A 15,456-nucleotide genomic window follows, 5' to 3' on the forward strand; every position below is an offset into this window, starting at 1 on the left:
ATGAAGTACCAGATTTACAATGAAATGGTGCCAAACATTGTGTTCTTTTGTATTCAAAGTATCTCTCTGGTAAAGGGGTAACAATATGACATCAGCATCAATTAATATGATCTCATGGGCATGTAAACATTCAAAATGGCCGCCAAAATGGCTGCAAAAACATGATTTTTTCATTAAAATGATATTTAAAACAGCATTTTAATAGATGTTGTGTTAAATATTTTCATTGAACGCTGATATAATGTTAAAGGAGTATTTCTATCCAAATTTCTTCCTGCTCATGTGTTTTTACATTCATGAAAGAAACCTAAACCCAAATTTTCATGCAAATCGGACATTCAGTTGGCGAATTATGGGCTATAACATATATTTCAATGGTCCATAGGATTGTGTGTGATACTTTCGTTGTCGACAGAATGAAATTCAAAATCGAACATTTCGGCCCATTTCTCTAGATATAAATTATAAATTTATAAGATAAATTTGCAAGATTCCTTTTGCACATGATCATTATGCACCTAGTAAGGGAGACCGGGGCAGGTTGGCCCCCTTTTTCCCCACTTATCTGGAGAGCTCAGTTTGTGGGTTAAGAGGCTCTCAATTTGATACTTGAGAGCTGTTTACTCTAGGTAAATGCTAACAAATTTATATGGCTCTGTGACTTATACAAAAGTTATACTAGTTGTAGGAGAGAGCGAAAAGAAAATTAACCAGGCCGGGGCAGGTTGGCCCACCAAACGGGGCAGGTTGGCCCTCTATGCACAACCGTGTGTTATTGCCATATTTCTTTCCAATAAAACATTCTAAAGTTACAACTGCGGTAAGATATCACCTATCATAGTTCCAAGATAATCAAAAATAAAATTCATTTTGCGCCATCATGGGTCATTCTTGAGGAAATAGCTAAAATCAAGGAAATAACGTTAACCAATCATCTTATAAAACCCATAACGAAAAACTGAAAGGCTGTGGATAACAATTGTAATTGACTTTTTTGTTCATTATTAACTATTCTGAGTGATGAATTACTTTTTATGTACAAATTCCCAATTATAAAGAAATATGATATTGAAATATTGCTATTTCCAGTCAAAAAGTGCTCAAATAGGACAACAATATAGATTTTTTTGTACTATACTCCGCCTTTGAACAATTTTATCCATGGAACTGACTAGTGTTGGTGTGTAAATTGTATTTTGCTTCATTTGACACAAAATGGGTGAAAATGGAGAAAGTATGCATAACTCTTGCCCATAAACACAATGGGGGCAACCTGCCCCAGCACAAGTGGGCCAACCTGCCACATAGTCTATTTTTTGTTTTCCATCAAATTCCGCAAAACAGAAACAGGATGGAAAGCTTTCAACTATATGGCATTTTAAGCAAGACCCATACCTTCCAGCAACTTACAATTTACATAATGTATTATGTGCAACAATAGTGCTTTCTTTCCTTTCTTTTTTTCTCCAAAATGACCATGCAAGTAGTTTTTAAATTGATAATATTATGTCTCAACAACATGTAATTTATCTGATTTTTTAAGGAAATGGTGCCACATGAGTGCTTTCTTCGAGATCCAAAAATATCTTTGTGGCAGAAGGGTAACGTAAAATATGTCATTCAAAATTATCCCATGGGTAAGTTCAAAGAAATAAAAGTGACTCCCAAAATGGCCACCAAGATATTATTTTTCATCAAAATCTCTTACAGCGACACTAGGTATCTGGTTCTCAATGGGATGGTGCCATAAAAGGAGAGTATTTTCCCACATAATCATTATAGCATAGCAGTAATAGGAAAACAGCATGGACTTATGGGTAATTGGGCATGTTTAAAATTCAACTTGGCCACCAAAATAATATTTTGGATGTTGGTGTAACAGTCATTTAAAAGAGTATATTATATTCTTTTAAATGACTGTTACACCAACTTTCAAGATACCAGTTTTTTACAGGAGATGTCTTTTTTCAGCTTCATGGCATATGGTTAACATTCTGTCGTAAAATGATTCTGCCGGCATGCTCATACCAACGGGACCCCTTATATACTAGGTGCATAATGATCATGTGCAAGAGGAATCTTGCAAATATATTCCCTTTCCAGAGAAACCGGCCAACATGTTCGATTTTGAATTTTATTCTGTCGCCAACGAAAGTATAACACACAATCCTATGGACCATTGAAATATACGGTATGTTATAGTCCATAATTCGCCAACGGAATGTCCGATTTGCATGAAATTTAGGATTTAAGATTCTTTTATGAATGTAAAACACATGAGCAGGAAGAAATTGGGATAGAAATATCCCTTTAACATTATATCAGCGTTCCATGGAAATATTTAACACAACATCTATTAAAATGCTGTTTTAAATACCATTTTAATGAAAAAATCATGTTTTGCAGCCATTTTGGCGGCCATTTTGAATGTTTACATGCCCATATGAGATAATATTAATTGATGCCGATGTCATATTGTTACCCCTTTACCAGAGGGATACTTTGAATACAAAAGAACACAATGTTTGGCACCATTTCATTGTAAATCTGGTACTTTATAATACTCCTGTAACACATTTTAATGAAAAAAGACTACCGTAAACGTTCGCCTAATGGCGCTTTTGGATTCTTAGAAATGTGAGAGCGCCATCCTTGTAAAAGCTCAACAACATTAAGGATACGTGTATGTTAAATTGAGCAACCTGGACATAATGCCTCAGAAAAAAATATCGTGACATGACCCAATACTTTAGGTCACTAGGTTAGTTGCTAGAGCAGCAAATGTTTTGGGGTTTCTTCAGGTATTCTTTCTCAAAGTGCCATTGGACTTAATTTGTAAATCGATTCATACGTTATACCTAACTCATTTTGGTAAATCTTTTATAACATTGTAATTTCTTCATATTTTTTAATATTCTTCAGTTCAAAATTACACCCTTCTATTGTCTGACCCGTTAGCTCAGTCGGTAGAGGGTCCGCCATGAATGGTGAATGGTACTTGTTCGAATCTTGATTTCTGCCCCACTTTTATGTGAAGAAGGGTCAAGAAATGTTTTTGGATTTTGTCCCCATTTTACGAACGAATATTGTGAATTTTTTTTAATTTAATTTCAATTTTCTTATTTTTTTTAGATAAATAGGCACTGCGAACAAACGGCAACAAAAACCGCTGACAAAATTTGCTCCACCTGCTACCTATCAATGCGTGATATATTCCACTACATTTAACAGTTAAATGACCTTTGAAAAATAGAACGGCCTCAATGTTTCAAATTGTGTAACTACATTACTTTATTCATTTATGCATTATAAATGATCAGCTATTTTTCTTTTCTTAAAAGGATCGAACCCAAGTAGATCAGACCATTGATCATATAACTATCAGACCACGAAGTAGTTGCGTAACCAAGCACTGTTTTGTATGGCGATCATTACGATCCCGCTATTTCGGTATGCCTTTTTTGTGTACTGATTGTTTCGATCGTGGTTCATTACTTAAGCGCGTTATCCCGTTGACATAGTAACATTACGTAACTTCGATACCGGGCTTCGATACTGAATAGTTGTTGAGTGCACATAATATGGAAAGCCATTGGGGTATTGTGTGCCTTCCAAAGCGCCTTATAACATGTTCTCATTGTGTTGTGGAATTATAGAGGCCTTGCGTTTATCGATTGTCTCCAAACAAAGGATTTGAACCGATTTCTTCCCCGTAATCATGGCGCAGTGCAGTCCATTCAATCAAATGTTGTCAAAAGACTGAGCCTATTATGATGCATCCTCCGTGGAACAGTTTCAATCAAATATAGCTAGGGATTATTGGGGCAGAGGTTATCTTTTGAATCCTCTTGGGGGCTATCATTTTTTTCGGACGGGGGGTCCCAAATGTACAAAAAATCTGCGTCAATAAAATTGCGCCCCCTATTTCGGCAACAAAACTTTTATGATCCCAAACCCAAAAATTGAATTGAAATCAGTCTTTTTGAATAAAATAGCACTTTCTGTGGTCATCGTGTGACTCCTACATTTTGGTCATAAAACATTTTATGACCCCCTCCTATTATTCTTTCCAAGACTTTATGACCCCCGTATATTTGGGACCCCCCCTTTCTAATAAAATGATATACGCTGGCGAAGTTACGTAATAAATCGGATTAATTACCATAGCAATAGGTGAAAACAATTTTGATCATATCGCGCTGCACTACAAGCAGGTTGAACTAATCACCTGTGGATGTCTGCAATCATAGATTGAATACAATACAAAAAAAAAAAAAAATACTAATCTTACAGGTGCGAGTGATTACCATGATACGGTTCAATGCAGAGGTACCGCGTGGAAGTATCAGTGCAGCGCGGTATATTCAAAAATTGTTTTCACCTATTGCTATGGTAGTTAATCCGATTATTACGTAACTTCGCCAGCGTATAGGCCTACCTCTTATGACCACTGATGCATAGGCAAGGACACTCGCGCGAATTGAAAGACTTGTCGCACGCAACAGTTCGTCTCACACACATAACAAATGCCTATACAATCAAATAGGTTCATTACAACATTTGATTGAATGGATTGAGTTACTCTAAAATGAAACGATAAAAACAAAGAATAATGAAAAAAGACACATACAAGATAAAATAATAAAATTATATAAATAATGTTAAAGATAAAATCAAGAAAATAGAGAATAAAATTTCCTAAAATCAGAAAAAAAACATTGACAGACATCATAATCTGTCAGAAATTACTGCATGAGATTCGAACCATCAATCTTCTCCACAAGTTCTCTTTATCCTCGCACTATAGTCTAATGCTCTGCTCACTGGGCCACAACGTATCAGGTGAATGATTACCGCATTATCATGAACAAGTTTGTTCGATCTTGTTCATAATTGTATGTGTCAATAGGTTTCACCCTTTAACTACACGTACCCTTAATGATCAGTGATAATAGTCGGCTTTTACAGGGATGGCGCTCTCTCATTTCCATGAACTCCATAGCGCCATTAGGCGAACGTTTACGGTATTTTGGCGGCCATTTTGGCAGCCATTTTGATTTTTAAACATATCCAGGAGATGATAGAAATGACATAGACGACTTATGCTTTGTTGTCACCATAATATCAGCATCCCATCGTTATTTTTAACATCAAATAAGTTAAAATATTGAATTCTAAATGCATTTTAATGAAAACCCCATCTTTTGGCAACCATTCGGCGGCCATTTTGAATGTAAACATGTTATACTGACCTTCAATCATAAAAATAATGTCAGAAATTGATTCCTTGTATGCAAAAACCTATAGAATGATGTATTACACATGAATATTGAGTGAAAACTAAAATTTAAAATTTTCAACATGGCCGCCGGCGGCCATCTTGGATTTCTCGAATTCGCAGCCGCTTTCGCAAAAGCACCTCTGTGATTCGTTAACCTCAAAGGTCCAATAACCCAAATCAAGTGTCAAAATCTCTGCCCTATCCGGTGTAGGCCGGGTTCTAGCTAGGGCCTGGACTATAGCGCAGCCGCTAGAAATAATTTGAATTCAGCGCGAAGATATCTAGACGTATTTGTATCGACTGCTTTACTTTCTGTGAAGTCTTTAAAAAATCTCTACCAGGCCCGCTAAAACTCAATAGCTCTCATTAACTAATTGAAAAACGAGTCTGGAATATTTCGTTTGTTTTTCTAATGTTTTAACTTTTGATTTTTATGTTTTAAACCAGGTTTGTAGTTTCAATGTGTGCAATTGATGGGCCGGATGTAGCACTATTTTCTCTCACTCCCAGCAAACACAAAACGTTTTCGACATCATTCGCAAAAGGTTATAAAAGGTTGTCAGAAAACGTTTAAATGTCGGGTTATATAAAGGGTATATTAAGAGTATAAAACGTTTTCATAACCTTAAAAAACATTTGTTGATAATCTACTGCTCACCAAACAAAAATGTTTTACAGAAAACGTTTAAATGTCGGGTTATATAAAGGGTATAAAAACGTTTTAATAACATTCCAAAAACATTCTTGAAAACTTCATACAAAACATTCCAAACAGAATGTTATTTTAGTTGAAAAATATTTTGCGAAAAATGTTTGCCCAAAATATTTTCAATAACGTTTTAAAAACGTTTTCATGACCTTTATATAACCCGACATTTAAATGTTATTAAAAGGTTTTGAAAAAAACATTTTAAGAACATTTCTGTGTTTGCTGGGTTCAAATATTTTAACATAATGTTATTTAAGTATTGACACAATATTTGGAAAAAATGTTTGCAAAAATAGTTTACAATAACATTTTTAGAATACATTTAAAAATATTGTTGTAGTGTGTTTTCATACAAAACGTTTTAAAACGTTATCATGACCTTTATATAACCCGACATTTTAATGTTATTAAAACGTTTTTACCTAAACCAAAAGCCAAAATATAACTTTTTTAAAACGTTTTTAAAACGTTTTTGTGTTTGCTGGGCTGTGACGTCAATTCTAGCGTAATACCAAAATGACGGATCTTTCAAAACGGGTGGAGAATGAGCCTCTTCTCTCACCAGATCTTTCACCGAATATCAATTCTGTGAATGATGGATACCAATCGACATTAGCATCAAAAAACAACAGAGATGCATATAATAGACGAGAATCAAACGGTTCCTTGCCAGAACATGTACCAAATGGAAGCGTTAATAGTGAGAAAGGAGAGGAAGTTTATCGAACTTACTGGAGCAGATGGTATATATTGATTTTATTTTCACTGGTAGCATTTATGCAGTATATCACGTGGAATACGTGGGGACCAATAGCTGACACCAGTAAGTATACTCCACTCTATCTGGCGTTCGATGGAAAATTATAGCCTTTATTAAATAGTACAGATCTCTAGTATGATGATGGATGTCGATTACGAAGGCCAGGTTAGTTCATTAAGCCTCTACCTGACGTTGTGACAAGCGCACTCGAGTACACTTATACTTGACCACACTCATTTGTTGACCCGACGTTTTCGGCCAGCAAATCTGGTTCAAAATCATAATTATTAACACTGATGTACCACTGTGAGCCGTGGTACTAACACATGACAGATCATGACCATAAAATTGTACAATGCACTGACTTAATTACCGATTTTAACGTCAGTGTAATTTGTCCGACGTTTTCCCGCCGCAACAGACGTCGCGTTTTTGACTTGTAACTTCAAACCCATAAAGTGTGACTTGCTCCACAGCGACGGCGTAACGTAGAAAATTTTTATCGAATTTCTACTTTTTGCATGATTGTAATGCCCAATGGTGTTCTAAAATGCCATGTGGAGGACAAAGCTTGAAATTAGAATAAAATTTTAGAGTTTTTATAATAAAACCGGGGATCCATTGTTCTATTCGCCAATGCCCCATTGAGCTCTACAGTTAAGCGGCTAACGGTGGTTTCCTGTCATTTTACCTCGTCATTTCAGTTTAAAATAATCAGAAAACCTCCTTGACAGTTGTTACTAATATTATAATAATGTTTGGCAAAGAATAACCAAATTAAAATTGGCCAGAAATCAAACACTATGGCTTTAACTATCATTGAGAAGATCGTCAGTTGGGTCGTCAGTACTGTTGATCATTTTGAACTCATTGTAATGATTCTTAATCTGCATATACCAATTCAAAATTGTAAATTTTCTTTTAAAGCAAAAGCAGTGCTTGGATGGACTAATGCAGATATTGCTCTTTTAACCAACTGGGGTCCTATCGCTTACGTAATATCTGCGCCATTTTTCTCATGGATAATGGATGTCAAAGGTAAGTATATATATATGTTTATTTTTTATGGAAACTACGAAAGTAAGATTGGACCAATGGAGTAACATTCTTTAAATATATTTCTAGAGTCAATCGAAACGAAACATTCAATAAATGCACCATGTATCGTGATACAAATCAAGTCAACATGGGACCGTTAATTTACACCATAACACTAGTCACATCGTCAGAAACGAAAGTTATCCAAAATTAAAGGTACCCACAGGGTGAGCGTACAAATTTTGAATGAGTGCCAATTTTCCGATCCCCTTCCCCGTATCTCCTCTGCCTCTCTGTGTGCCAAACATTCCTTGCTGTTTAATGACAACGTCGAGCTTTATTTACGCTCATAACCAATACACGCATCACATAAAAATCTATACATAATAAAGAAAAATATTGCGAGAATGTAGCATAATATAGCGACAGAGTAAATAAAATCGTTTCACATACAGAGCTATATGTTTACCCCCGTATTAAACAAGTATCTTTTTTTTATATAAATACCCTGTCAAGGAAATTCTATTGAGAAATTGAGAAATGAAGCCAAATCAAACAACAGAATTTTCAATCGCGATTTTCTCAAAAAGCGTAATGCGTCGAATAGGTCAGTATGTGATGTGACCGACGAATTATGATAATATTGCATTGTTTTCCAGTGTCCTTGTAACTCGTAAGGATACATTTCAGGGAACATAAACATGCAAACTTCACTCAAACTTCAATGTTTTGCCATTTCAGAAGCGTTCCCATGTGGAGGGGCAAAGCGAAATGTTCCGTCCGCATTTGTCAAGTTGTCGTCCCAATTTTAGTCATTTTAATGCCACTTTACTCTTTGCTGTCCCCATAAAATATTCTGGGGGGATTTCCCCGGTTCCTCCCTGGCTACGCCACTGTGCCATTTGTACATAATATTTTTCAGGGTTGAAGATGTCAATGTTGATTACGTCTACACTTCAAATGATTGGAATAGCAGTACGTTGTATACCAGTTCCCGTGGAATATCTAAAATGGTATGTTATGTATTTATGTTTAGGGCATGATTACACCTTCACGATTATTATGACGCTAAACTAGTGAATTAGTCAAAGGAAAGGTAGAGCGAGATACCGGTTTTAGAGTCCTGAAGGAAGAGGGACAATGAACGGGAAAGTGAATGGCTAACACGAAATAAACCACCATGGAACAGAATTGTGTTTAAGAAATTTATTGTGAATTAACATCATCAGACAAACGGATCAAACTAATAAATGTATATCTTAATAAGTCTTACCAGAGTCACATTGCAGCATAATTAGTACAATTGAATATAATCCACGTGCACGACATGCTAAAAATATATTCACCATCATGTGGACCGGGATGTGGACCAACCTAAACTAAACATCAGGAGACTAGCCTGGTTACGTCCGTACTATTTGAAGAGTCAACAAGGAGTGACGTATTTATCAAAGCACAGGCAATACATCGCTCCACGGCGTTCAATTGACGCACGGATAATACGGGTATCATGGATTAAGGCACAGTGATTAATATTCAATTATGCAAATGAATTATCGTCACAACACGATAACGGGACTTCTGCTATAGACGGATCCAACGAGCCAAGTCATGGTCAGGATTTGGTCGGCCACCCGCATGCACCAAACAGGTGTTGTGAGTACCCAATTGGGTGGATTAAACCCGCTTAAAATTCGATGTTAGATTCTTTTGTGTTGTAAACTGTCATCATTCTTTTGTCTACGTGTAACACGGGTGATAGAATGCAGTTTATAATACCCTTCAAGGCCGCATCATCCCACATTTTAGGTGGCATAGTTGGGTACCCGTCGCGGCTAATGGCTGCCATTGAGGAGCAGGAATGCGTGAAATTGGATTCGTCTATACAGCTAGATGTATTGCTTGCCGAACGGATTCCATCGATTTGTTTTCCATTGTCGGTATTTTGGCAAGCTAGAGGAGTTGTGAGAAATAGCGTATAGATTGCATTCGCACTTCATCTAAAACAATTGCGGGATCTTTTCTGATACGAACCACTTAATGTGTCAACATTCTCGACCGTAATCAGCACTAAATGTCTACAATTTAGTGACATTTTAACCAGGCAAACACGCCCGCAAACACGGTGTGCAAAATAACATTATGCAAGGCTGAGATAAAGTTCAACATTTTATAATTGAAGACCGAATTAAAAAGACTAGTTTGTGTATGACATCCGCAGGTCAGCAACTAATCACGTAGCGCCTTTGCCCTGACGTCAGACGCAAACTAGTTTTTTTAATTCGGTCTTGAATTATAGCGTTTGGAAGAGACAGACATAAACTAGAAAATCTCTGTTAATATCTTTAATCTGGATTTGAAACCGTCGTCAAGTGGTCAGCGACAACCTGTAAAGTATGCCGAGGCTTGTGGATCAACGTATAGGCGTTGTGCCTGTGCGTATAGCGCACTATAAATCACTGCGCTTTATTATATTATTAAGTACATAACTCATACAACTGCTTTCTCCACCAGGGTGGTGCATATAGGGCAAATATTCATCGGATTGGCTGGTCCTCTTCTTCAGGCTGGTCCTCCACTCGTCTCTGCTGTGTGGTTTCCACCTCATCAACGCACCACTTCCACAGCATTTCTGACAGCAATGACTTACATGGGGGTTGGTGGCTCATTTTTGATTGGTCCGTTAATTGTTTCCGATATTCACACTGTAAATAGCACAGCGTAAGTGTAATTGTTTTTCGTTTTTGACCCAGTAGCTCCCAGTACAATACACTCCATCTAGTAAAACATACAAATGACAAAAGGGATCTTGTATCATATGTACAGCAACCATTGAAGTCAGTTTCGTGGACCGTTTTTACCGTGACTAATATTGTCATCATTTCTTTAAACAAAAGTGTACGGGTGTCTAAAGCAGAGGCTAAAGCAGGCACCGGCGCAGTCCCTTTTCGTCTTTTTACGGCATTTGTAAGACAAAAAGGGGAGGAGGAACTGGTACCCTGGGCTTGGTGTTCCCCTGCCTGGATCCGCCATTGTATATAGTGGAAGACTATTGGTCTACATCCCTTATGTCCGACAGTTCGCCCTAATCATAACCCGCAGCCTCACCCTAATCATAAGTCTAACCCTAAGTTTCGGACATCTCCTTAGCGATTTATTCTTTGGACTAGTGAGCCTTTTTTCGGACTAACGAACCTTATGTTGGGACTAGTTAACCGTAGGACTAGTGATCACCCCATTACTGCCTATGGTATCTGCTTTGATGAGCTTCTTTGCTTTAGAATTACGACAATGTTGCCTAAGTCGTTGCACAATCCATCAGAATATATAACGATAAAAGGTGCAATACTATTTAGAATTCACTTCTCTTTTCTTCTATTATTTTCTTCATATATAGCATAGTGCCAATTGTAAACGAAAGTATATATGACTCATATGAAGGTAAGGCAGTATTCATTTGCGTTTTGTAGACACTTGCATAACATAACGTAAATCAATATTTCATTTAGATCATTGTACTATATGGTAAAACAACAATAACATTAACAACAACAAAATAGTATAGCAATCAACCAAAAACCCAAGTTATGAATTTTAAGACATACGACATTGTGGCCCCATTCATAGACCAATACCACTAATCTTAACCTCATTGATCTAATCATTTCTTTCTTTTAAAGGAAGTAAACCAAGTACAACAATTATACCAAGTGTTAAACATGAGCATCTACAAGAAATAAACCTACTTTTGTATATAGGTAAGTCTACATTAACCCATTATTAACAGGTCATTTATAGGTATGTCTCATGAAGTGGCTTTTATCCTATGTGACCTGTAACTACGAAATGAGTGTAAAGTCGCAAGTTGGTAGTTTCGAGACATCCTATCTGCTGACTTGATGTTCTTTGTTTGCCGCGCATCTGCACAAGCCAGTAGTATGTCCTTCGTTATTGATCCATTGTGCTCGCATTCACAAAGGACATGCAATCGGTTGCACAATGTTCCAGAAGTCATTTTGTTTAAAAGCTTTTCATGTCCGATGTATATTTTGCTCATTAATGCTGTATGGGAGCCTGGATTTCATTGGTTATACTCACATTGTCTCGCAACATAATTGTTGACAAAATATCTCCACATGGACTCATATACCAGGGATATGTCTCATATCCATGCACATACCAAATTGTGACACATTTCTCCTGAAACAAAAACTCTTCTATTTTCAGAAGCGGGATTTATGGCAATTTTGTTCATCATGACATGGGTTTATTTCCCTGCCAAACCTCCAACACCACCTAGTGCATCAGCCGAAACAAAAAGAGAGGACTTTGTAGAAGGAGCCAAAATTTTATTCACGTGAGTATTATTTAATGATTTCCTGATATTCGACACTGCAGAGTCAGAGACGACAAGAGATTTTGTCACAAATCGTGTAACGCATAAACAAACCATCACGCTCTCTATTTGCTAATACAATGTGTAACAAGAAAGGAGTTATCGATTTAGCACAATGAGGAACTCTCAGGAATATTGCATAACAAATGTGCATAATGTTTCGTCGCTATGCAGTAACATGACGAAATACTGCAGAAATCTACTATGGTATCAGCAAACGTGTGGTCTTTCTAATGTTTCTCTGCTGTTCATTGTGGTGTTTCTTTGAATTCCTCTACCGTCTATTGTGGCGTTTCCTTATTGACACAACACAACACACTGGCAAGAATTTTTTAAATACAGCATTATGGTTAAGGCAAATTTATTTTGAGCTCATGATCATCTTCGACAATTTGTTCTTGATTGTTGTCTTTTACCTTAAAACAGTATGCTTCGACTATATTTATAAATACGTATTTATAAATAATGCATAATTGAATATGGATCATTGTGCCTTAAGCCATGGTACCCGTTAATCGAGTGAACGGCGTATTATCCGTGCGTCAATTGAACGCCGTGGGGCGAGGTATTGTCCGTGCTATGATAAATATGTCACTCCTTGTTGACTCTCCAATCGGTACAGACGCTGACATTAGTCTCGTGTTGTTTATCGCATTTGCATTCAAATATACAAGAAGACCACCCGCTATGTCTACTTCTAGACTTACTGTCTACACGCTGTTATGGCAGCGCGGAGGTGGTCACGTGCGTATTTATAAATACGTATTTGTAAATATAGTCGAAGCATACTGTAAAATAAATCTGCCGTCCAGTTTTTTAAATTTCTACTTCCTACGTCGGAGTATGAATATTGGTGGTAAAGCGATGATAAGTATGAGTTTTATGTACCTTTTCATACAGGAGTTCCCAGTTCTGGCTTCCTGCTTTATGTTACAGCATTAGTACGGGAGTTTACGATGTGGGGAACACAGCTAGACACCATATTTTACAATACAGTCGGTGTGGGCCAGGTATTACTTGAAAGGAGTTTAAATCATTTTTGTAATTCATTGTTTTCTGCATTTTATTTTGTAGGGATTTCTATAGTTAACAGCAAATAATATTTTCGCGGTAACCTATTTGACTCATAAGATACCGATTGGGAATTTAGCGTGAGACCTTTGAGAAGTTGGAAATGAATGTGAATGAAGGTTTAGTCCAAGTTGTAGGAATTTTAAATTTGCAAGTGAGCGTAACCTATACAATACGTATACTGCGCCAATAAAGTATCCTTACACTTGGAAAAAATAATCACAATTTCAAAACTGAACAATCTTGGGGAAATTAATTTTTTAATAGATGCACTATCTAATCCTGCACATTATGACACCACATTGAATCCAATGTGACCTCAAGAAGTAAAGTTACAAGCAATTGAATAGGCGAAGGTCCAGTTTTAAAATTGACAAACTGGCCTATACAAAGCGCAAAAAGATTCCAACAAGCGCAACAAAGAAACAACACAGTTTCTTCAATGAAGCGTTATTTAAAGCAGTTTTTATTTCAGTTTTTACTTCTCTGTACTTTTCATAACTTTCATTTTATTTGTCAGTTCTTTTGTTTCAGTTTTCTTTTGTTCCTTTTGCTTTAAATTAAAGCCAAACGCATAAATTAGCCATTCACCACTCTCAAACCAGATGTCTAGTCTGTGGAGTTTTGAATAGGCCAGTTTGTCACTTTTAAAACTGGACCTTCGTCTAATCAAATGCTTGTAACTTTGCTTCTTGAAGTCACATTGGTTTCAATGTGGTGTCATAATGTGCATAATTAGATAGTGCTTCTGTTAAGAAAACAAATTCACCCCAATATTGTTAAGTTTGGAAATTGTGAATATTTTTCCAAGTGTAAGGATACTTTATTGGCGCAGTATAGATGACTTTCTTAAACACATTACTTCAACTTCATAGTTTTGATTTTGTACTGAGAAACCAGTCTCGTAAATGTAGACAAGCCATGCCTGGCACTGCTATCTGAATGCAGTTCCATCATCATTGACTATTGTGTAAAAGACACTATCTCATGTTTTGTACATTTGTTGATAATATTCCAGGGAATCGTGGGATGGATAGGATTTTATTCTAATGTTGGCGGAGTAATCGGCAGTCTGATTTTGGCAAGGTAAATCCCAAGTTTAACGGAGAAAAATATTTCAACTATATTTTTTAACGAAATTATACCAGCTGTCTGTGTAATGTTGTTTGAAACAGTGGCGTAGCCAGTGTGGGCTAGGGGTTTGTAGCTCCTCCACTTATCATCATGGTCCGTCAGCACATCACAGTCGTCGGACAGTCCCGGAGCTGTGTGCACCAACAGTCCATATTCATGATTTGGCCAAAATCTGCGATGTTTTTATTTTTTTTTTCATTTCCGTCAAAACTGAGCATTTTTGCCCAAATTTGACCTCACTTATGGATTCATCAAGTCATTTCCATTCTAAATTTGTATACTTTTATAAACCAACAATTTAGAAGTTATGAGGCCCTGAATTTTCCATAATTCCAGGGTTAATCCACCCGTTTAATATTGCAAATTTGCAAAATCCTAATATTCATGACATTTATAAAAGCTATTGAATATTAAAGAGGAGGGGGGAGGTGGTCAACAACCTGACATGCTTGGCAAGAATACTCGTCAGTGAAATATCATGTTTTTGTTAGTATATTCACAGGGGTTAGCCCTCCTGATCCAAAAACCTGGCTACGACACTGGTTTGAAAACATGAAACTTACTCGTTCACCACATTCCTGAAACAAGTTTTTTAACTTTTAAAGCTAATTCTGATCATGTGGGGTCACGGAGGCACTATTCTGTTATGAATACTGGGTTGCAGAGTATTACAAACTATCTCAAACCATGCGACTAACTAATGCGAGACGACATTTTCGTTTGCATTTATATTACAGATTTGTTGATCTGTTAGGTGGTAAAATGAAGCTTGTACTTATCTTGCTAGCTTTTTGTGGAACTGTTTGTATTGTTTGGATAACACTGATATGTGAGGAAGTAATCGCATTAAATTTAGGTAAGTGTTACCATGGTGACAGATTCATTAAATATTATAGACTTAAGTAAAACAATAATGTACGGGTTATACATTATGACGTTGAATTTGTTCTCAAAAGCTTAAATTGGCCTTACTGTGTTAGCAGTTATAAGTGCCCAATCATCATACACTGTTCCACCATACTATGAAGTGACTGAAAGACATTCATCATGTTCATCCTGCAGTAAAA

At 36.6% G+C, this 15,456-nt stretch overlaps 1 protein-coding gene across 1 annotated transcript in view; it reads left to right on the top strand.

The window, feature by feature from the left end:
- LOC140142298 (uncharacterized) overlaps window positions 1–15,456 on the top strand; it is a 50,922-nt gene that overhangs the window by 2,822 nt on the left and 32,644 nt on the right. Inside the window, exons 5-12 of the mRNA XM_072164267.1 lie at window positions 6,556–6,813; window positions 7,678–7,788; window positions 8,711–8,801; window positions 10,303–10,509; window positions 11,186–11,229; window positions 11,469–11,546; window positions 12,016–12,145; window positions 15,127–15,245. Of these exons, the coding sequence (XP_072020368.1) occupies window positions 6,556–6,813; window positions 7,678–7,788; window positions 8,711–8,801; window positions 10,303–10,509; window positions 11,186–11,229; window positions 11,469–11,546; window positions 12,016–12,145; window positions 15,127–15,245 (1,038 nt within the window). The remainder of the gene's footprint in view (window positions 1–6,555; window positions 6,814–7,677; window positions 7,789–8,710; window positions 8,802–10,302; window positions 10,510–11,185; window positions 11,230–11,468; window positions 11,547–12,015; window positions 12,146–15,126; window positions 15,246–15,456) is intronic.

Source organism: Amphiura filiformis, chromosome 20 (assembly GCF_039555335.1).
Source record: "Amphiura filiformis chromosome 20, Afil_fr2py, whole genome shotgun sequence".
In the NCBI taxonomy this organism is placed as follows: Eukaryota; Metazoa; Echinodermata; class Ophiuroidea; order Amphilepidida; family Amphiuridae; genus Amphiura; species Amphiura filiformis.